We start from the raw sequence: 22,274 nt of genomic DNA, 5'->3' as shown, positions 1-22,274 counted from the left end.
AGGATCTTGAATGAATAAATAAATTAGCTCTTTCATTCTCTTATCTACTTTAGACCTGTTAAGCTTGGGTAAGGTGGAGCCATGTGACGTGATAGGAGCTGATCCTCTAATGAGAGGATTAGGAGCTTATTTCTGGTTGTCCATGTTCTGTGATGTGAAGCACCTGCTGCTGGGGATGTGAGAGGTCTCAGGCTGTCCTCAGTCACCTCTCATTTACCTTGATCATCTTTGCCCTTCTGTTGCTTTCTGAGCATCATCTTTCTGATTTCTCTGTTCTCGGTATTTCAGTTTGGGATACATTTAATGAACTATGCTAAACAGTTCCTACGCTGTGTCCTGTTTGGATTTGTGGAAAATACAAAACCTAAAAAGAACATAATATTTTTTTCAGAATTTTTTTTTAATTAAATCAAATCACCTGATAGAAATGTAGGTTGAAAATAGAGAAATCTGAAAAGATGCATAGTACTGACCAGAAGTTGTTATTCATCTGCCTTGTCTCAACACTTTTGTTTTACAAAGTGCATTCAGTGAATTGTGTTCCCTCAAAGAAGGAGAGGAGGGATGTTGGAGGAACAACAAATCAGGGAGATCCTAGATTGGGTTGCCTCTATCATTTGTGTCATTAAAACCATTTTGAGTTGTAGGGGGAGAGGAAAAAAGCCTTGCCTTGTGTGTTGAAGTTGGGAAGTAAACACTGCACTCTGCCCACAGTCTAAGTGTGTCTGGAGCTTCTCTTACTGCCTTCTTAATGCAGTACCCAGCAAAGTAAATTTGAAAAGATCTCATTCTGCGAATGAAAGCATATTGAAATCTTGAATGGTTCAGAAGACCTTGTTTTGTCAAGATACCCATTTCCTTCTATTTTTGCATTTCGCCTTGAGGTTGATGTTTTGCCCTCTGTGCACTGTGTTAGTATTCATTTTGTATTGTACTTACATAATAAATTTCTCTTCCCAGATCATTCAACTTCAAGTGGTACATCCTCGTTTAAGCCCAGCCGATCACTGGTTTCTATTCCCACTGCCCATGTGATGCCGTCTAATGCCAGCTCTTCACTTTCCAAACACAGGGAAGCTTTCAAGTCTGATGGCTCTAAATGGAGTACAAGCTTTGTACGGTCAGGAGGAGGCAGAAATCCAGATGCCCTAGACAATTCTCTTGACATGAAAACCGCAAGACCTGTAAGAAAATGGTCCTCCTTGTCTAAGCTCAGCTCACCAAACACCTTCAGCCAGGATGGCAGTAGTCATTCCGTGGACTCCAGAGCCGGTACAGACAAAGCTGTGTCACCACCATTAAGGACAAATGGGCCAAACTGTTTGCATGACAGCATGGAGTTGCTAAAAATTGAGGACAAGGAAATAGGGAAAAAACGGTCTTCTCTACTGGACTGCAAGTACAAATTTGAAACGTGCAACAAAGATGATTTTGTTTCAGATTCCTCGAGTAGGAGACATGCCTTAGACTTGAACTACAGTGCCTTACCCGAAAGCAAACCTGTGGCAGCCAGTTGTGAAGCTTTTGGACAGAGATATGCAACCTTGGGACAACAGGCTGTGAGTGGAGCTCCCATACAGCCAGCAGTGAGGACTCAAATGTGGCTTAAAGAACAGTTACGGGCAAATCCCCTGGACTGCAGGACTGCAGAAGAGCCCTGTGGTGTAGCTGCATGGCACCTACAGCAGCTTGAAGACTTCAGGCCGGGAAGTGAAGACCCTGTGCAGGTAAGGCTACAGCTTGGTGTTTGCTGCCATCGTGTGGCATCTCGTGTTATATGTGAAGAATAATGCCTTTCGTAGAGTTTTTAGTAAAACACAACAGGAAACTCAAGTCCTCTCAACCAGGTGGTGGTGGTTTTAAATGTATATTGGGGTTGCTGCTGCTTGTGTCTTAGTATCATGTGACTGCCAGCAATTTTCTTCTGACATCTGTTTGCTTAGATTCAATCTGTTGGTTCACATGAGACCAGCATCTCTTGTTGAAGCTGGGTACAGTAAGAGATTAATCAGAAGACACTTTTAAAATTTTTAACAGTTCTTAAGAGCATTTTTGTCATAGTGTGGTGGAGGAAATGTGAATGTCTATTTTCATCTGAACTGAGAGATTTAATTTACACAATCAGAAGGACTGATACCTGCATACAGCAATATCGCTGTGTCCAGGACTTAAAAGCTTAGTTCATTTTGTTGTTACTGCTTATTTTTTTTAGTAAATTAACTGACTATGGTTAGTTGAATCTAATCACATTTATTTAAATAAAATGTATTTGTCTTTATTTGAAGCTTTTTCATATAGTAAACATTATATGATTTATATGATTTTTCTTTCTTTTTTTTTTTTTTTTTTTTTTTTTTAAAGATGGTTTTTTTTAAGCCTTTCTGATATGACAATGCCCAGTCTTCGCATCCACCTCCTCCCTAATGGGAAAAGATAGTTTGTAACGGAAGGCATGAATTAGAAATATTAATACTTAAGTATGTAGATAGAGTTGTCTGAAAGTTGCAAGGAGATTACATTATGTAAACTTCTGCAACAGGCAGTGTGAAGTTAGTCTAGGATACTGTCCCAAAAAAGATAATCTAGCTGTATGTGAAAATAACCATTTCTTCCGGCCTGACAATAACAAACAGTTGTGCTCAAATTTTGTTGTTTGTTCCATTGTGCACTGTGGGAAAGACTGAGAAATTTAGAAGTTCTCAGGATCCCACAATGCTCTTAAAGGGATCTGTGTTTTTATTATTATTTATTAACATAGAAAGTTGAGGCTGATTCATATTACCAAATTATTATTATTATGACATTTTTCTAGGTTCTTCGCTTCTCACAAGTGTATCCTCAGTCTGGTTGTGATGAAATGCAGTTGTTTTTTTTTTGTTTTTTTTTTTGTTTTTTTTTTTTTTTTTTTTGTTGTTTTGTTTTGTTTTGTTTTGTTTGTTTTTTTGTTGTTTTTTTTTTTGAACAGATGAAGGCCAACCTCTTGTTGTGGTTAAGGGCAGGTAGGCAGGCATAGATTCCCAGCTGTATTTTGAGGACAGAGCTCATAGGGGGAGCACAAACATTAGTGACCTTTTTGGCTTCATTTATAAGATGGTACAGCAGCTTTTCTGCTTGTAAGATTGCAGGTTAAAGTTTTTCCTAAAGCTGCTTTGTCTTGCTTCTGTTACTTTTATATCTAGATTGGTAATATATAGCTGGATCAGTGTTTGTTATGGAATATAGATAGGATCCTTGCTTCCTCAGGCAGACTGTTAAGCTGTGTCAACCCTTAATGATAGGGTTTCTCACATTGTTCAGAGAGGTTGTGGATGCCCAATCCCTGGAGGGATTCAAGGCCAGGCTGGATGTGGCTCTGGGCAGCCTGATCTGGTGGTAGTACTGAAACTAGTTGATCTTTGAAGTCCTTTTCAACACAGGCCATTCTATGATTCTCTGCTTTCCCCCTTACTCAGTTGCAACGGGAGATCACAGGGAGTCTGGCAGTAATTAAAAGGAGTTCCTGCTGGCTCTAATAAGTGCTTTCATTGATATGGTTTAGGGTTGCATTGCTGGGTCTTGAAATAGGTCTGTCAGATTTCCTTAGTTGAGAGGATGGACTTGTCAAATAAGATTCCATAAAGCAGAAAAGTAAAGCATGGCCATGAGCTGAGCTCTTCAGGGTGTTCTCTGCTGCCTCTAGGTGTGGTAACTAACAAGGAGGGAATTTTTTTTTTTTTTTTTTTTTTTTTAATGGAGAAGCTATGAATTAAATCACACAGACAACCCTCTATCGTATCTTAGCTTCAGCTGGGATATCTTAATTCAGCTGGGCCTGTTATTATATGTTTTGGTTCTAGGACAAAATCAAAACCACTGATGATAATGTACCAGTGTTTACAGTTGCTGCTAAGCAGGGTTGTACAGAGCCAAGGCCATTCTCTGTGAAGGGCCCCTGGAGCTGGGAAGGAAGAGAATTAGGACAGCTGACTTAAACTGGCCTTGGGGATATTCCATACCACGTAGCATCAAACTGAAGGAGCTTTGAAGGGGATGGGAGTCCATCTCCCTCTCTTCTACTACTTGGGGGGGACTACATGGGCATTGGTCAGTGGGTGGTGAGTAAACTGCTTGTGCAGAGCTTGTTGAATACATATATATAGTCATAATATTTTTCTTTTTGCTATCTAAGTAAAAAGTTTTGTCTCAAGCCATGAGAGTCTCTCCTCCATCCCAGTGGGAAGGGGGGCAGTGAGCAGATGACTGTTTGGTGCTGAGCCACCTGCTGGGTTAAACCATGACATAGAAATCTTTCCCCTTTTTCCGTTCCCTGCCCCCTCCCCTTTTAGTGACTATTATTTCAGGTATTTTGCTTTCTATCATGTGTGCTGATAGAAATGCAGTGCTTTTACAGGACTGAAATAATTGCTATTTATCGTAATTCTGCTTTAAAACATTGCCCTGAACAGAAAACAAACTGAACTTTACTTTAAACAGAGAATATCAGGCAGTTCTGTGTAACTTTAAGGTGTGCTGGTGGCATATGGAGAATAATGGGCCCTGAAGATGTGAGAATCATAAGGAAAGTTGAGAGTGTTGGGAAGCAGACTTGCAACCTGTCCTGAAAGAGACTCTCAGAACAGCTGTGATTTATACCAGTAGGAAAGATACTGTACATCAACAAAAGCTCTCCTCAGAGAAGGCACAATGTTTGTCTGTGGTGTGGTGTGTGTAGGTTTCTGAACTGAATCTCCAAGGAGGGTCTAGGCTTTGTTTGTTGTATAACATGGAATTGAGTATGGAAATGCTTTTTGTAGCAAATTTGTATTCAGTGTAAGCTTTTTGAAGATGAACATTCTTCTAGACTTCCAAAGAACAGATTTTAATGATACTAGAACAAAAATAACTTTCCTGCAGAATTTGTATTTCATTGCACAATTATTTTTTCAGTGCTCAGCTGATCTTTCAGTATTTCAGCAGAGGTGACTGTTCTAATACATTTTAATTTTAAACTCTCAAAGTTAGTGAGTGGCTAATTAAACCTTTAAGAAAAAATGCTTGTAGTACACATCCCATCTACTGAACTTACAGGACGTATAAATCTGAATACAAAAGCTCCATGTTTCCATGTAAATGCATTTCTTAAAGCCTGATCCTATCATCTGACTGCAATTAATAGATACTGTATGTAAGCCCAGAATAAAAGATATGCCTTCAAAACTGTAGGAGATAATACAGGAGAAAAGAAGGCTTCGTGCAGCACAGTACAACTAATGTGTTGGTTTGGTTTTTTTTTTCCAGCTCACGTGGCATCCTTGGGATTATTTTTTTCATGGTGTGCTAGCTTTGAACAGAATATTGCAGAGATGATAGATGGAAGTTGCTTAAGTGCATCTTCTTCCATCTATGTATCTCATTTACTGTTTTTTTTTTTTTTTTTTTTTAAATGAGGAAAATACTGTCAAGTTCATGCCGTATATATGTTACTACAAATCAAATTTTAATGCAGTGAGAAACTAGAGATGCTACAACAGTCATCATTTCAAAACAGTGCTTGCATATCTGAACATCACCAAACATATAAAAGTTTAATTGAAAGAATATGCTTCACATCATATTGTTGTCATTGAATTTTATTCTGAAATGTGAACTCAAAAGTATTTTTCCTTATGATTCTGACAGGTCAGAAAAGTGAAGGAAAGAAGTCATTATAAATGTTTTCAAAATCTGACTTGAGAAAAACATACTTTCCAGCAGGATAAAAATTTCAAACATCACTTACAGTTAACAGAATTAGCTCACTGCTGTGAGCTTTTATGCTCTGTTTCTTTTGCTGTGAAGTTGGTTGCAGGCTGACAAATGGATTCAACCCATAGTGAATACGTGCGCTCAGTCTAAGTGCTAGCAGATGGTGGCAAACCAAGCTTGGACCATGTCTGATTACAGAAAAAGGCTTGGCATTGGATGACTGATAGCTTTTCCAATTTTGTACGTCATCCCAGGAGAATGCATGTTTAGTTTCAGCAGTGTGTTTCAACATTTATTTAAGGTTCTGTGATTTTCGTTACGGTCTGGGAGAAGTTTGGTGTTGTTTCATGGGGTAGCTACATCCTAATGGCAGTTGTGCATAGCTTTAGAACTGGAAATAAGTGATAGGTCAAGTTACTACACTCAACTTTGCCCTTTTTAATGAAATGAATTAATTTTTTTTTTTATTTTTTTTTTAATGCTAGTTCATTTAGCTCTTTTTAGCTGTTCAGCTGTCACAGTGACTTCCATAAGGTAAGGGAGCTCTTGTTTTTGCAGAAGAATAGGCATAAAATACTCAGGGTGGCCATTTTGCTTGAGAACTAGTTTTTACTCTTCATCAGACTAGAGTGGCCTTCATATCAGTTTCTTAATTTCGTGATTTTTTTTTTTCATCTTGTCTATTACATGTACTATCAGAAATCCTTCTAAATAATATGGAACTGTATTACTGTTACAACGTCAATCCCACGTACATAAATCTACAGATTTTAAAGCAGAACGTTTCAAGATAATCAAAATAAGTGAAAAAGTGGTTACAGTGTGAAATTTTCTGCTTTGAATACAAATATTATGTATTCACATAAAAAAAAAAAAAAAAAGCAGAAGCTCTTTTTAAGTTTTTATTGCATTTCAAAGCACAAGAGAAATCTTTTATTTGACTTCTCTGTCAGTGCTGTCCCACATAATGGTGTCTCGATGCTGAAGGAGATAATGTGGTGTGAAACATGGGTGCCTGGTCGTGGTGGGCCTGCACACCATGTTTCTATTGGCATATTGTCTTCCTTTTGTGCTAAGTCTTTTTGTAGATCTTTTTGTAGTACAGTCTCTTCTGTACTGAATGACTGAAATGACTGAACCAGCCACAACAGCAGTAATAGTGTGGCAATCCTATGTGGAGCTGGAGTAGATCAGCTCTGTAATGTTGGGGGCACCTGTGGTATCAACAGCGTACCTGCTGGTCCAGGGAACTCTTCTGTCATAAAGGAGCTGGAAATTGGGTTTTCCTCACCTCTGGGCACCACCAGCATCTTGCATGTGTATGGCATTAAATTTACAATATGATACTGGTATGTTGTTACATTTGGTTCCCAACTTGTTGGGGGAAGAGAGAGATGCTGAAGAGCAGACTTCTTGGCCTCAGTGTGGTGTTTGTAGTCTGCTTGTGGCTTCCTTCTCTCCCTGTGTATCTTAGGGTTGCCTGGTAGGCAAATTATTCTAGTAGAAAGGAGCTCTCCTTGGTCACTGCCTTTCCCAGCAAGCATGGAGAAAGCAGATCATCCTGTGAAGGGCTGTAGGGGGAGGTCCCACGGGAAGCTTTCATTGCAGACTTCATGTGAGGATGAGCTATAGGTGGCTAACTATGCTGCTGTGGTACGCATACAGCAAATGGAGTGTCAAACAGCTTGAGGGCTCCAGGCAGCACTCTTGACCTGTGCATAAGTGGTGAACTTGTTGAGGATGCAGCACTCTTCTTGCTGTTATGCAGAGGCTCTGACAGCTCACATATGCAGCAGTGCTAAAGGATTCGTGGATATGATAACCCTTGCTTGCTAGCGGCCCTTGTTTGGGTTTGATTTCTGTTTTGTTTGTTATAGATCTAACAGCTGCTGCTTCTGTTACTGATGTGTAACATGAATGCTTTCTGGCTTTTAAGATGTTGCTGTGAACCACAGGTGTCAAAAAGTGTCCCTAAAAATTACATTTTCAGATTTAAACTTAACTTGTCCATATCTCAGTTGCTGCAAACCACAGCAACCTCTTCCATCCCCAGCATCTGTACTTTTGCACTCCACGGGAGATCTGAAATTGTTTTTTGAAGGATGCTGATCTTTTGCTGGTCCTTAAAATGAAAGTTGACTGCAGCATTTATAAAACTAAAGTAACTCTTTATGCGTACTTGGATTTCTTTCTGTACTCAACAAGGCTCTCAGCGCTTTCCTTATTCAATGGCATGACATAATTGTGTGTAGATTTAAGATTCACTTCTGATAAAACCCTCCGAACACTTTCTCTGTCAGATACTTCAATCTATGCAGTCTTGTCATATTTCTGGTTAGATAGATGGACCTCCTTATGTTATCATTGCAAAAGAACCCCAGGCCCTCAGAACAAGATTTGAAAAGAAACCTCCCAGGGATTATTCACATCAGCTTCACAAGGATGAATGCGAGCACTAAAACCAAGACTATGAGCAGGAAATTGAGCAGCAGGTTGAGACCTCTGTTGGTAGCAAGATCCATAACGTGCGCTGGTCTGCCCTCTTGTGCTAGCAGCACCCTCTGGGTTGTTTGCTCGGTGGTAAGCAATGCAGAGTCACACAAATTTCATTGTCTTCAGCTGTTAACCTGTTCTTAGTTTCTGCCAATTATGAAAAAAATTATTAATAGAAGGTATTTTTTTCCTTTCTAAAAAACAAAAAAAAAAAAACAAAAACAAACAAACAAAAAACTGAATGTTCCTACAAGCCTTCTTGTTTCTCCAAATTCCTTTAAAAAAGAAAAAAAAATTAATGAAAGACTTGAATTTTGTACAGATTGGCACTTTATTTATATACTTTTTCTATGAGCACAGCATTCTGCAGGACCCTATGATTTCTAACAGAACTCTATTCTCAGTGTTTACTCAGGCTTCCAGTCGTAGATTGTTGGAAAAATCATTTTTCTAAAAGATCTCTGTAGATGAAAACCACAACGTTTTCTGGGCAAAATGCACCTCTTTTAATTGGAGTATTTCCTACCTTTCTACGTTGTGGCATTGTGCACCGCGGTGTAGGTAGTGTTTTGCCAACAGTATGCTGCGTAGGACTCATTGCATCTTCACAACATGAATTCCACCTGAGAAGTCTAGATTGAGCTGGCAGAGTAGGTATCCATAGTGCTACTAATAGCACATATGCCATAGCCTTTTGTAAGATAATATCTTATTGTTTTTATGCAAAAATGTATACGTAGAAAAGAAACAAATATGACCAGTTCTCTCTTACACTGAAATGTTGCCAGACCTTTTTAATAATCTAAGTTCTTAGAAAAGATCACAAGAGGGCACTGTTCACTGTTCTATAGTTCTGTATGCTATACAAGATGGTGCTTCTGTGATTTTATCTTTAAGAGCGAACAAACAAAAAGAGCAACAAAAAAGAATCTTAGAAAGTGGTCAGCTTGACTGAACTGTCAGATACTACCACGAATACAGAGCCCATTTAAAAATGACTTCAATTGTCTGTGTTCTTGTGAAGATAACCACCAGTTTTTAAAGGAATTCTTGGAAATGTGTTCTGGCTTTAAGCCTTGCAGTGAGCAAGAGGTGTTCTATCATCTCTTTCCATGAGCAAAACTCAGACCTCCTTCAGTTTTTAACATCTAGTCAAAGAAGTTCAATGTTAAATATGATAAATATGATATCCCTGGATCCTGTAGAACATGGCAAATATTTTTATGACAGTTAATAGCCATATAAAGTTGGTGTCTGGCCATAATCTATCATGCATCAGTTTGCTTCCAGTTAGAAACAGGGGTACTTTCAGAATGAATGTGTTCATTGCACTGTGCTCAAATTGTGGTACAGCGGGCTTAAAGTACAAGACATGAGTGAATGTGTAATATGATTATTGTTTTCCAGGTATTCTTAAAAAGTTTCTGTGGAAGTTCTTTGTGCTCGGAAGCCAAACACTTTGAATTTTGTGGGAAGCTTTGTTAAAGGCTTCTCTACCTTTAAAGGCTGCCTGACATTGGTGTTGGACTGAGTGCCACACTTGGTAATGGCTACCTCTCATTCACGTAACTTTGATTTTTAAGTAAATAATGGGATGGATGCTTCTTTATAAACAATTGTTTGAATTTCTTCTTTTATTCAGTAATATGTTTTCACACAGTCATTTTAATAAAAATACAGCTGATGCCAGTTTGGAAGCTCTTACAAGTATACCAAGGAAAATATTATGTAGAAGAGCCTTTATCTCTGGGTTCAGTTGACATTTTGTGATGTGGAGCATGGGAGCAGTTTTTCAATATCAACGGAACACAGAGGTGCAAATGAACCTCACAGTACTTGCAATTTATCTGTGTTAATGTAAAATAACAGTAGAGCTTCCAGCTTATTTATACCATGGTTGATTCTTGTTTGCTTATTATCTTTAAATGATTAATGGCTTTTGAGGTACATAAGAAAAAAGCAGGTATTTTAATTTTTATAGGGAAGCTGTTTTTTCTTTATTTAGCAGTGCTCTGCTTTGATTACAGGCTTGTAGATCCTATAACTTCAAAACATGTCAGAATGTGTGCTGATAATTTACTCTTATCACCTTTTCTCTTCAGAAAGTTTTTCAGTACTACAAAACAATCAGTTATTTCCAGTAGAAATTTATTAAAATAAGTCGAAATTAATCTAAAATGCCTGTATGAGAAAAGCAAGATGGAAACCTTCCCATCACATAATATGGATTTAAAAATAGAAGAAAGTAACTTTTCAATTATTTCTTTTTTATTATTTTCTATTATTTGTATTCTCCCCACAGTAGTACACTGTGGCTTTTCTTTTCCTTCTTCTGTGTGGTAGTAGTGATAGAAAAAGTGCATGTATGGAAAATCATGATTTGTGAAGATGATCAGAATGCATGAAACAGGAATCGAGGTTTATATTGACAATTCTAGTCACTATGATTTGAAATGGGATGCGTGTGTTGCCAATTACATCAGTATTTGCCTTAATCCTCATACAGTAACTAACTACATCTAGTGACTAACCTTACTTCAGAGATCTGCTCTTAGTGTACCTATTTGCTAGTTCATCACCACTGAGCTTGCATTACATTCAATACAAGAGGGTTTTTTTTTTTTCCTCTGAGATTTCTTCCCTTTCTGCTTAGTTGTTCATTGTTAACCCATATTTATATAATGTTAAGTCTTCAAGACAGAATACAAGATTAAGATAAACTTCATTTGATTTCCTGCTTTCATCAGTGGGATTATTTGCCCAAGAAAGATGCCTGTTCAAAATAATGTCTGATCTCTGTCTGTTGATTGTTGAGCTTTCTTTGTTTGAAAACTGTAATGTTTCTAGGAATTTAGCCTAACACCAACATGTGAGAGGGCTGGAAGTCTGCTCAGGCCTGTTACTGATATCTGCTGGAGCAGAAGCTTCACCTTTTATTTGTATAGACTGTGTTTTACGTACTAAACCAATTTTTCTGCAATGTTCTTCCTCCTATACATAATGATACATAACATTTATCTTAGGAAAATACTTCCTTGTTCTCTAACAGTCATTTGCAGTTGAGGATGGTGGTGTTGCTTGTATTTCTGCAGTATGCCCCATTTGCAGTAGTAAACACGACCTAAACCTTTTTCTTTACCACATCAAATGTAAGTCACATAGAATGGGAGTGGCAAATGCCAAACTATCTGTAGTTTTAAACTCGGGCAATTATTGTGTGAATTATAGCAGGCTGCAAATCAAGTTGTCTGCAACCAAACATTAAGAACTTGGAGCTGTTTGTAATTTTTTACTTGTGCCGGTTGTTTATGCTACTTACAGAAAATGAAATCTTTGCCAGTGTGGTAGCATGCATTTGTCTGCACAAACATACTGAAAAATCTTTTTGGTTGTCATTTAATTCTGTAAGATTATATCATGTGAAAATGGAACAGCGACAAATTCCAGTGAAAAAATTGCCTTTTTGTTTTCAGATCCAAGGTGTGAGTGTATAGAAATATGTCAATACATTATATGTGTGTATATATATATATAGAGTCCTTTAAATTTGAAGAGCATTTGAAATTTAAAAAAAAAAAAAATCTGTTCAGAAGATATTTTTTTGTTTTACTTTCATTCTTATAAAAATGCTAGGACAAGGTGAATGCCTTCAGTTGATAGTGCAAAGATACAGCATGTTTTAGGACTCGGAGCAGATGTCCTCCTACTCTGCAGTATGTGGTATGTGTGCTGTTCTTTCAGCTGAATTTGGAACATGCCCAATGGTTTATGGACTTCCAGAGATCCTGAAAAAGTACACTTCTTGCTTGTCAGTAGTGGCTAACCCATGGAAAACTGGCTAAAACATGGGGAGACTTACCAGCCCTCTGGAGAGGCAGTTCCCTGCACCAGAACAGACATCTCTTGACTGAACAGATAGAATGGGTCATGCACAGCTGTGTAACAACAAGCTCTAGACACTGTTCAGCACAGAAGTGTGTTTTTAATACATGTGGCAGGCAGTAAGAGCAGCGCGATGGCTGGCACGCAGCACAGCCTTAGTCCAAGTGCTAGCCCCTCTCCCAAGGGGATCCTTGCATTGGGGTTGGAAGTGGAGGTCGCTCTTCCCTTTGGGCGGCTTTCCTAGAGAACAGTGCAGAGAAGTGCTGGAACTTCAGATGAGCATCACAATGATACAGATCAGCAAGAGGCAAATTAAGATCAGGCAGAAATTCACAAAGAGCTCCTGGAGCCTTTGGCGTGCTTGTGGGTTGACCTCAATAGTTGAGGCTCTCCTCAGAGCAGAGCGGGTTATGTATTGGACCTTCTCCATGGCAGCAAGAAAGCAGAGGGCACAAATCAGAGGTTTTAGAAGTGCAGGATAGGAGTGGAGTTGTCAGGAACAGTGAAAAGTGCCTGTTATCTTCTCTTTTTGTTTAGACAGCCTTTGTGGAGCTGGGAAAGCAGGAAAGTGAAGAGTTAGAAATGCAGAAGTAAAGTGCTTTGATAAGTGCAGATGGAGATTGTTTTAAGGTTCTGAGAAACTTGAAGTAAATGAGTTGTTTTCATGAGGGCTTTAGTTTAAAATGATGTTTTTGAAATGTTGTTTTCCAAGTTCATGTTTGTGCTGCATTACATTTCTCCTCCCAGGGGCTACTGAGCACCTGCTTCTTGGCAGGGGTTGAAGACCGTAAAATGGAAATTGTGGAAATGTGGGACTTACCAGGTCCTGCCTTTTTAGATCCTTATCTTTCCATCCTTTGTGGTCTGTGAAAAGACTGAGGTTTTTTTCCGCCCTTCTCCCCCCATTACTACTAATTCAAGCACACCTGAAGTCTTGTGTTAGGGCTGAAGGCCAGGATGCCTGGCTGTGGTTGCTCATGATCTGTATAGATCATCAGACTTGCTAGAGCCTTGTTTTGGAAGGGAGGAGAATGAATCTTTATTCATTGCTATTCCAAATGAAAAATACTTTATGGTGTGTAGTTAAAAGCTATACATCATTGATACAAGGAATTTTAGTAGTATATTTTTCACTACACAGAATAGGATAAGGACTAAAATATTTAGGTACACAGGCTGCTATGGGAGCAAGATAAAGCAAGTGTATTACTTTGTTTCCTGCTTGAAATAAAACATGCACTCCTGTATCTTCTCCCTTTTGATGGCACATAGAAGTACAGGGTGTTGGTTCTCTTAGAACTCCCAGTGGATTATAAAAGCCCTACTGTGTGAATCTTCTGTGTTGATGGGCTGTGTGCTTGCTTAGCTCATGGCAAAGGGTAGGTGCTATAGCAATGCAAAAAATTAGTACTTAATTTGATGATGCTAAAATGTCTCAAATGTTGTTCTGAAAGCTGAACTTGCCCCCTGGTGGTTTATGAGTATATATTGCAATAATATCTTTAACACAAGGCCTCTCCTTATCTTGTCTGGTGTGTTTTTGTGTTGTTTTGTTTGTTTGTTTTCTCTCCAGTTAATTATACAGTACCTGCCTTCCTCTCTTTCATACATGTCAGGTAAAGGTAAACACTTGCTTAGGTATCTGCTGCATGAATTATAGGACGTTTTGACTGACCCAGAGATGTTTTGTCACCCATGAATTTGTCTTCAGGTATGTCGGTATGTCTAAAATGGAAGAACCTTAAAATGAAACAAAAGCATTTTTCAGGCTCTTTTTAAACTTTCCATGTGGGTCTCTAAAGTTAGATGGCATTATATCAGCAGAATACATGTGTTTTCAATACCAATGGCAGCACCGGTATGTACAAAAAAAAAAAAAAAAAAAAAAAGGCTTCTGAAAGGAAGCACATTATGCGTGGATTTTTTTAATATACTTTTAGGTGATTCCATGTGATGGTATCTCCAAAATCTGAACTTTAGATTTTTTACGGTGACTTAAGCTCCTGTTGGTCTTAAAATCACTATGAACAAAGTGCACAGGACCTTAGTTCCTAGCACTGTTTTTCAACTTTGTCGAATGCTGTACCTGTTCTCATCCATCTAAATAGTGAAGGTGCTCAAAAGGCATAGTGCGCTGAGCTCTTCACTGGCTTCTGCCTGTTCCCAGGGCAGTAATTCCCTGTACACAATGAGCCCATTTCTGTGGGCTTAGATGTTCTGCTCACTTGCAGACACCTGTACATTATGATGCTGAGTTCATTTTCAGGGGCAGTGACTGAAGACTTTAAAGTACTGCTCTAAAGTATGGGCTGGGCATCACAGGTGGGAAACCATCACCAGTTCAGGGAAACAGAGAAATCTCAGGGAGGACAAAACATCAGTACACAGCCAGTCACTGTGCCAGAGTACCAGACAAGTGATACAAAAGGATTTAAAAAAAAAAAAAAAAGAAAAAGAAAAGTAGAGTATATTAGAGCATATACCCCTTATTGCTAGAAAAGTACATAGAAAATGGATGAAGAGAGGTCAGATTACAATAACAGATTGTGTAGGTTTGGAAAGTTTTAAAACACCTGCATGCTGCTTTCTCTACTTAGCCTGCCTGTGGGAGAAGTTCTCTTGTAAGCAAAGGGAACACATGCTGCTTAACAAAGTTTTTCTTTACAAGTGCATAGTTTCAAGCAGTAAACACATACCTTACTTGTTAATCTTCCATGACGCTGTCACCACCTGAAGTGTGCATAAAGAGAAACAGTCAGTAATACAGCTGCAGCTGGGTAGCTAACAAGGTCAAAAAGGGCAGCCTGACAATTACACTAAAACAAAGGCAATCATTGCACAGATAATAGTTTTCTCTGTTGTTTGCCTGCTGTCCTTGCTTTAGGTCAATATGAAGTATTGCGCATGCACAAAAACACCTCTTGAAAGTGCAGCAAATAGTGAGATTTATTCAGCTTTGAAGCCAAACTGCATAGCCTTTGGGTGCAACAAGCCCAGAAGGGAAGCTGTTGTTTGCATTGGTGTACAGTTGTGTTTAATGCAGGGCTCTTAATGGGTCTGTCTCGTGCCCAGGGCAGCTCTGCAGGAAGACATGTCATGGTTAACCCCATGTTGCTGTGTGGGGTATCCCCTACACTTGGGGCCCTAGGGTGAGTCACCAGTTACAATTACTGCCTCCCTCTTCACTGACATTTGACTGTTCCCCTGATTTGTGTCAGGCTATTTTTGTCTATGTTTCTGGATGTCCTTCACCATGAGAGGAGACCTGTGACCAAAGTAAAAACTGTGGCCACGCTCGTTCCTGGTGCAACTGTGTTGACTCCATTGAAGTCACACAGGATAAATTTGGCTCCTTTGGAAATGCCACAGCAATTTTAGACACAGCCTGTTTCCTGTCATATGTTTACTAAATGCAGTGGTGATATCAGTGGAATGGGTTTGACATATTTGATTTGTTACTGCCCTGTACAAGCAAGCTAAGCCCTGAAAAGGTATTGTTAACAACTCCTATTGTGCAGTAGCTCACTACATAGATTTTTACAATTAGATTTAAAAAGCAAACAAAAACAAAACAAACAAAACAAAAACAACCCAGCAGCAGTGGTCTGGTTTCATAAGTTTCTTGCTAATCATAAGGATAGCAATGCAAAAAAGCACCTTTAAATTCTGTGATCCTTGCTCTACATGTTGAGAACTGTTCCAAACTCTAGAACTGTACCTAGTGTAAGAAATTCCTCTGTACATTTGTGTGAACAGTGTGGTGTTCCTGGATACGTTCTCTGCACACTCAGAGAAGAAGCATTTAAAGATGTGTGTACAGTGCCAAAGTGGAAAAGAAAAGCTGTGAATTGTTGACTGTGGTGTCTTTTGTCCTGATTGTCCATGGATTGTAAGGACCCCGGCAGAAGAAGTGCTACAGGGAGTTACAGCTCTGCCTGCACAGTGCGCCTGCAGTTGATGTGTAGGCATGCTTGTCATCTCTGCTGGCTTCCTGTGTTAATGTATAGATATTATTCCCAATTGCATTGCTTTGTTTTGAACTTGGCTGTAAAACACCTTCTCACTGATGTGTGGTGCCATTTCACTTGGAACTTCCCAAGTCTGAAAATTCTCCTCTTCTGAGTGAGCAAGTTGAGAACTGATAAGGAATCAGTCTGAATTGGCTTGAGAGAATTCTAGCAGGTGTCTGCTCTCAATTCAACGAATAAAGGCTTCCACTGATAAAAACAGAAGCTGCTTACAGGTTTTCAACCACAGAAGTGATCTGTAGAGGTATGTTACAATTTGTTTTCTTGTAAAAAGAATGAAATGGCCTGAAGGCAACTTGCTGGGTTTTATGCCTTTAGCCGGGTGTGTGTTTACTCACACTAGGGGTGCAGGATGCTGTTTCCTTTTCTAGGCTGGGAGTTGCACTAGGCAGTTATACCAGTGAAAAACTGTGTCAGCCAACTCAACAGCTTGGCTGTGGGGGAAAAAAAAGCTAATAAAAAAAAAAAATTGAAGAAAATATAAGGGGAAAGAGAGCTGGCAATCAAAAAAGACTGGGGTAGATGAAGGCAAGAATGAGAAAATGGTGCAGGTGAAGACAAACTGAGGGAGAAAGTAGGAAAAAAAAAAATGAGCAAAGGAAGAGTGTGGGAGTGTGGAAAAAGAGCAAGAGCATGAGGGGAAACAGAAAATTGCAGCTGGAGTGCATTGTCAGTGAAGGGAGCCACGGACTGACTAGTAGGATATGGTTTTATTATTTTATTTTTTTAATTGCATGCAGAGAACGTTGTTTTTGAGATGGGGAAAAATAACAATTCAGCTCAGGTTTTGGGATGTGCGAAGCAACAGGAAAGCAAACTGTTTTTTCTGATTTAAAGTCTGTATTGTACTGAAGTGTCAATGCAAAAGGCTCACACTTTAAAAGTAACAGTTTAGATTCAGTTTTTCCTGTTTTACATTTTTCATTTTGAATAGTTTTGATGTTCTCCATGTTCTAGAAATGAGATCATGGGTTAGTAAGAGCCGTTAGCTATATTTCAAGGGTATTAGAAAGATAAAGGTATGGATATATTAAAAAAAAAAAAAGAAAAAAAAAAGAAAAAAAAAACCTATTAAATTCTTGACCATGCATAGCTTGGCTTTTTTTTGTTTGGTTTGTTTTTTGTTGTTGTTTGTTTGTTTTGGATGTTATCCATGTACTTTGTGGCTAACTGTGACTTCTGTCTATTAAAGCAGCCTGGAAGCTGCTGTCTTTGGCTCAATTTTAACTCTAGGCTAGATTTCCTGCAAGTGCTGCAGAACGATGCGGTGGGGTCTTGGGCAGGTACCTCACTGCAAACTCATCTGTTACTTCATTAAAATAGGATGTATGATGCCATGTACTTTTTTCCAGCTGTTTATATTTTTTACTTTTTTATAGAAAAGCTCCTTCTGGGAGATGGCTCCTTTCTCTACTGTATGCCCTGAGGATTTAACACCTTGTAGTTTCAAGTTAGGTTTTAGGTTCTGGTGATTCTGATGTTACTTATTAATAAATAGGATAGGTGCAGTGTGGACCAAAGTGAGTGAATGTGAACTGAATTGCATCTAACATGTATTAAAAAGCATGCAAGTGGATGGGCATTCTGAAGGTTATTTCTTATTTTAACGTTTTTAGCAGCAGTGATGTGGCATGGATGGAAAACAGCAGTAGATAAGTAAGGTCCTGAGAAGTAACTGGATACCAGGAAAGTCCTCATAAGCCATGTATTGATCTCTGGAAAGCAAAAGTGATCTTCTAGTTCTAAACTATCTGTCTCATAATCTACGGAACATGACATTACTTTCCTGCAGGGTTTTGGTTTCTCAGTTGAGATGCTTTTCTACTGCTAATTCAAGTTAGTGCTACAGTGTGTAAAAAATTATGTGTCTTCCCATGTAGGTGTATCTCAGACATTCTTGTTTGCTGAAAACTTCAATCAGAATCACCTTTATGGTGATATGAGCCTTTATGGTGTCTAATTAGGAATCAATGTTAGTTTTGTGCTGCACAATGAAGATGCTACATCCTTAACCTTCTTGAAGGATGAGAAATTTAAATACCATTTTTTTTTAAGTAGACGTAAATCAGAATCTCTGGAAATGCCAATTCAGTTGTCTCTGCTTGATAGGAAATATACAAACTTTTTTTTTTTTTTTTTTTTTTTCCATTTGGAAACACATTTTAAGTGACCTCAGTGCTAAAAATTGTTTTTCAGAATATTCCTCCTTGTCATAGGTGTTGACTTTGAAGGCAGCATGGGTTTGAATGCTGCTTCTACCTGCTGGGAACAGCTCCTAGAGAGCTTCCTAACAAGCTGCCTCCCTGAAGAGCTACAGAGCATCCAGCCTTCATGAACCAGAACAGGGTGCTGAGCACAAAGCCAGCTGCTCTTGGGTGTCCTTACCTGGTGCTTACCAGTAAAAGGAAAAGGAGCCAGGTGCCTCACAACATCAATTTGTCCCTTTCCTAAATCAAAACTTGAACAATACCTAAGTAGAAAAGTGAGCATCAATGGAGAACAGAACAGTAGCTCTAAGGAGAAATTTGTTGAGAATAAATCTTACTCCTTCTAGCAATATTCATATATGTTGGGTTCTTGTTTTTGTTTTTTGTTTGGTTGTTGTTGTTGTTGTTTTTAATATAAATATCCTTTGTGGTGTGTTCCTGCTTGAGATGTGCTCCTTGTTGCTTGCTTAGGCTGTATTTTTGTTGTGTAGTGTATGCACTCTTCCCTCAGGGTTAAACGGATTACTTTCTGCATTAGAAATAAATTTTGCGATGTTTTACAAATCCTGGTTACTTTTTTATTTGTTACTAGAATATTCTAGTTTGGCAGTTACAGTGACCAAAAAGAAAAAAGAAACCTTTCAAAGGAATTCGCAGCAGTAACGTTGTATGCATACATTTGTTTAAGTGTCAAATAATACGATACAATTCCAGTTCTAGCGCTGCTATAAACCAGTTCACATTTGCAATGAAGGATGGTACTTTATCACACAGCAGACAAAGTTTTTATTGCTCGGTGTCACATCAGCAAAGCATTCCTCTGTGAGCTCAGTAACGGAGGAGCTTTGCCTTTGTGGGGCTGAGGCACACAGCTGGGCAGTGCCTGCGAAACTGAGTTACTCTATGTAGATTTTATATTTGAAACAAACCAAACCAAATAGATTAAGAGGAGGAATAAAGGTTGAAGGAAGATGATGATGAAAGTTTCTCACTGCTGCTGTGACAGTGATGCCCAGGGATAGTTAGTGTCTCACCAGCATGTAGAAAAACCTCATCTGTCCCTTAAAATACAGCACTGCATAAGTGACTCAGAGCAGATTTGCCTAATTTTCCCTACTTTTAGTGAACATTTAGAACTGGCTGTTAATTTGAATAGAGGAGTTTATGTATAAAACTGCAGCTACAGTGCCTTGCTGTGAGGGTTAAAAGCATCAAATAGAGGGTGCTTACCTCTGCTGCAGGCTGTTGGAGTGTGGTGGCAGCTGCCTGTGGTCTCTGGTAGCCTGTCTGAGTCCGTGACCAAGTGCTGGGAACAATTGAAGGAGGCTGAGGGGAAAAATAACAAAAGTTACAGAGGCAGGACTCCTGGTGTCATTCAGCGATGCAGAAGTTGTGATTGGCCTCAGCCCTGCCTTCTGAAGCCTGCAGTTCTCATCTCCACTTGTTGGCAGCGGGACGTGCTCAGTCCTGGCTGCTCCTCTGACCATGTGGGGCTCAGGGAACTGCGGCCAGGGCACAAGGGAGGGGGTGAGCTGTTTGCTGTGGCCTTTTTTATGTTTACTTACATGAGAACTTAAATAGGAGTTGGTTTGGAGGGCTGTTCAGGCTATGCTACTTCAGCTGCAGCAGTGCAGTTTCTTGTTAATAAAATCCTAAAAATAAAACCTATACAGGATTTGGAACTAGAATGATGTTCTTTTGTACCACAGGTTTCTTGAACTGTACACTTTGTGTATATATAATTCAGCAATGTTGTTGTACAGCTGCTATATGATTTACAGTGTGATGTAAGTTCTGCAGTATCAGCTTTCTTCTGACAGTGCTTGAACTTAATTTTTTCTTTTTTTCATGCCTCTTCCACCCTCTTGAGTTAATGTGTGGGTTGCAAGGTATGGCATGTGGTGGTGTTTTTTTCCAAATAAAATCCATCTTGTATAAATTAATCGTCTGAATTAATCATTCCTATATAATTTGAAGTATTTTACCTTTCTTATGGGATACCATAGAGTCTATGTAGTGGCTGGAAACTGTGCCTATGATTTTGTGCCCTGTTTTCTGGGGAGAAGTGCAGCTAGATAAAGCACTGCAGGTTACCTTCTGCATCTTACCCTTGTCTGAGAAATGCCAAGTGGGGACACAGCACACACTGCATCCTGCACTTGTGAGGAGGTTTGTGCTGCCTGTTGCATGGGCCGCATTTAAGTAGTAGGATTCATGCATCCAGGAAATGCAGGATTTCCTGGGTGTGGAGGCACTGAACTGCTCTGTGAGAAAGTGCCCAGCATTGGGCTTCATGTGTAGTTGCTACAGGCAGTGTGAGCGTTATCCTCATTTGGAAATGGCAGGCAAAAATACAGAAGCTCAGCCTAACTCTAAACATTTAGATCCAGTTTTGGCAGTTGTTGCTTAGCATAGATTAATGTCTGGCTTTGAACAAGAAACCAGACGTGATAGGCTGACTGTTTTTTGCTTGGTTTATTGTTTAATTTGTTTTCTAATTCCCTCTAAGCCATGCTGTGATGCCTGCTGCAAACCAGAGGCAAAAAATGCTTGAAGACTTTGAAGGTGATGATTAGCTCTCTTATGCTTTTCTTGGCTATATTACAATTAAAGTTAGAAACTGAGCTTTTGTATTATAAATGTGACTGCTTTCTGTTATCCTTTAATAAATCCAGGAAATCCAGGGTCACTTGTTTCAATTGAAAGTTAATTGAGTGTCTCCACAGTGATAGTTGTTCACCAGTGCAGAGTGTTTCATAACTTACTTATAATGGCATTATTAACATAAATCTATAACAGTCGGGCAAACTGCATTTGACCTTTTTGTGAGGGGAGTTTCATGTTATCGCTTGCTATCATCCAGCAAAAGTACTGCTGTCTTTGCAAGATGTAATATGAAACTTGTACAAGTGTTACTATTGAAATTCACATCTTCCATTTGTTATTAGAGTCCTGCACCCAGCACTGCGGTGACTGATGTCAATTTCTCCCTTTTACTGAGTCATCCTAAAATCATAGCAATACTCTTCCCTTGATTTTTGCCTTTTTGTGTTGGTGAATTGCTTGTAATCAGCATTCCAGAGCTTTTTTTAACGTGACATGCCCCTAAAGAATGCTCTTTTTTTGTTACTGAGCCACTGACAGGTTAGGATATGCAATCATAGCTTAGTCTTCTTTTTAAAGAATGGTATTTAGAAGTGAAAGATAGGGCATTAATGCAACTGGTAATACCTCATCCGAAATGTAATGCATGCCTTCTAGATATGTTTAACTCAGATAAGAAATGCTGCATTTAAATAAGATTGGAAATGCATTTGGTAAATAACAGTAAAATTCCCCAGCGCAGATCTTGCGAATGCTTTGGATTTGTATTGGTGTTTCCCTGGCAAGAGGCTTGGTAGGATACGATCTCTCCAGAAACCTGTCCATTGGTTTGGTGTTACACACTGGTGAGGCTTGCGAGGACCTGTGTGAAGCAGCTTGCTGCTCAGGGACCAGGCAGAAGGACCACGTGTGTGAGGGCGTCTGCATGCTCTTCAGTTTCCTCCTTGGTAGCCTGAGTCTGAGCACCCACGGAGTCCAGAAGGGAACAGCTTTTAAAAAAAGAATTTGTGTTGGAGGTTTTGGTCTGCTTTATTTTGTTCTGGGGAACAAAAATGTGCAGCTGTTGCTTGCTTGACCTTAAATGGAGATGATCTGGGCTTTCTCCAGTGGGATTAGAGATCTGCCACCAGAGCATGTTTCTTCTCATAAATTTATTTGGAGATCCGGTTGATGTTTGGGATAATGTCCAAAAAAGACATTGTTATATTCCAGCATACCAGCTCCTCCATTTAAGTAATAGTGAAACTTGTATTCATAACGGTGATTTCCTATGCCTTTTTTTTTGTTTGTTTGTTTTCATATACTGGTTTTGCAAATTTCAACTGTATAAGCATTG

The 22,274-nt window shown here is 39.1% G+C and overlaps 2 protein-coding genes across 7 annotated transcripts in view; one reads left to right on the top strand and one right to left on the bottom strand.

Moving 5' to 3' along the window:
- CEP85L (centrosomal protein 85 like) overlaps positions 1-22,274 on the top strand; it is a 142,765-nt gene that overhangs the window by 71,179 nt on the left and 49,312 nt on the right. For both annotated transcript variants that reach the window (XM_042880487.1, XM_042880477.1), the window contains exon 3: positions 961-1,727. In XM_042880487.1, coding sequence (XP_042736421.1) covers positions 961-1,727 — 767 coding nt within the window. The remainder of the gene's footprint in view (positions 1-960; positions 1,728-22,274) is intronic.
- PLN (phospholamban) lies at positions 9,823-20,501 on the bottom strand. 5 transcript variants are annotated; one of them, XM_042880519.1, is made up of 4 exons: positions 20,443-20,501; positions 19,565-19,660; positions 18,513-18,597; positions 14,796-14,829 (listed from the first exon to the last, which is right to left on the bottom strand). In XM_042880519.1, the coding sequence occupies exons 1-4, from the start codon at positions 20,484-20,486 to the stop codon at positions 14,797-14,799; spliced, it is 258 nt and encodes an 85-aa protein (XP_042736453.1). In that variant the 5' UTR covers positions 20,487-20,501; the 3' UTR covers position 14,796. The 5 variants fall into 5 exon arrangements, with proteins under 5 accessions (XP_042736464.1, XP_042736453.1, XP_042736459.1 ...); XM_042880525.1 differs by lacking the exon at positions 20,443-20,501 and adding an exon at positions 19,747-19,840; XM_042880530.1 differs by lacking the exons at positions 18,513-18,597; positions 20,443-20,501 and adding an exon at positions 9,823-12,651 and having other exon boundaries at positions 19,565-19,779.

The sequence above is a fragment of the Lagopus leucura genome, unplaced genomic scaffold (assembly GCF_019238085.1).
Source record: "Lagopus leucura isolate 7727_CA_CO unplaced genomic scaffold, USGS_WTPT01 Super-Scaffold_73, whole genome shotgun sequence".
Classification (NCBI taxonomy): domain Eukaryota; kingdom Metazoa; phylum Chordata; class Aves; order Galliformes; family Phasianidae; genus Lagopus; species Lagopus leucura.
This window is presented reverse-complemented; position numbering and strand designations above follow the sequence as displayed.

Bases quoted from the DNA above. Each gene is read 5' to 3' on its own strand.
- PLN (XM_042880501.1), bottom strand. From the start codon at position 19,821: ATGGTCAGAGGAGCAGCCAGGACTGAGCACGTCCCGCTGCCAACAAGT. The intron at 18,598-19,564 runs GTAAGCACCCTC...TTTTCTACTTAG, and splicing joins TCCAACAGCCTGCAGCAGAG to GTATTGTTCAAGTTTTGATT. The intron at 14,830-18,512 runs GTAAGGACACCC...TGCACACTTCAG, and splicing joins CTTTTACTGGTAAGCACCAG to GTGGTGACAGCGTCATGGAA.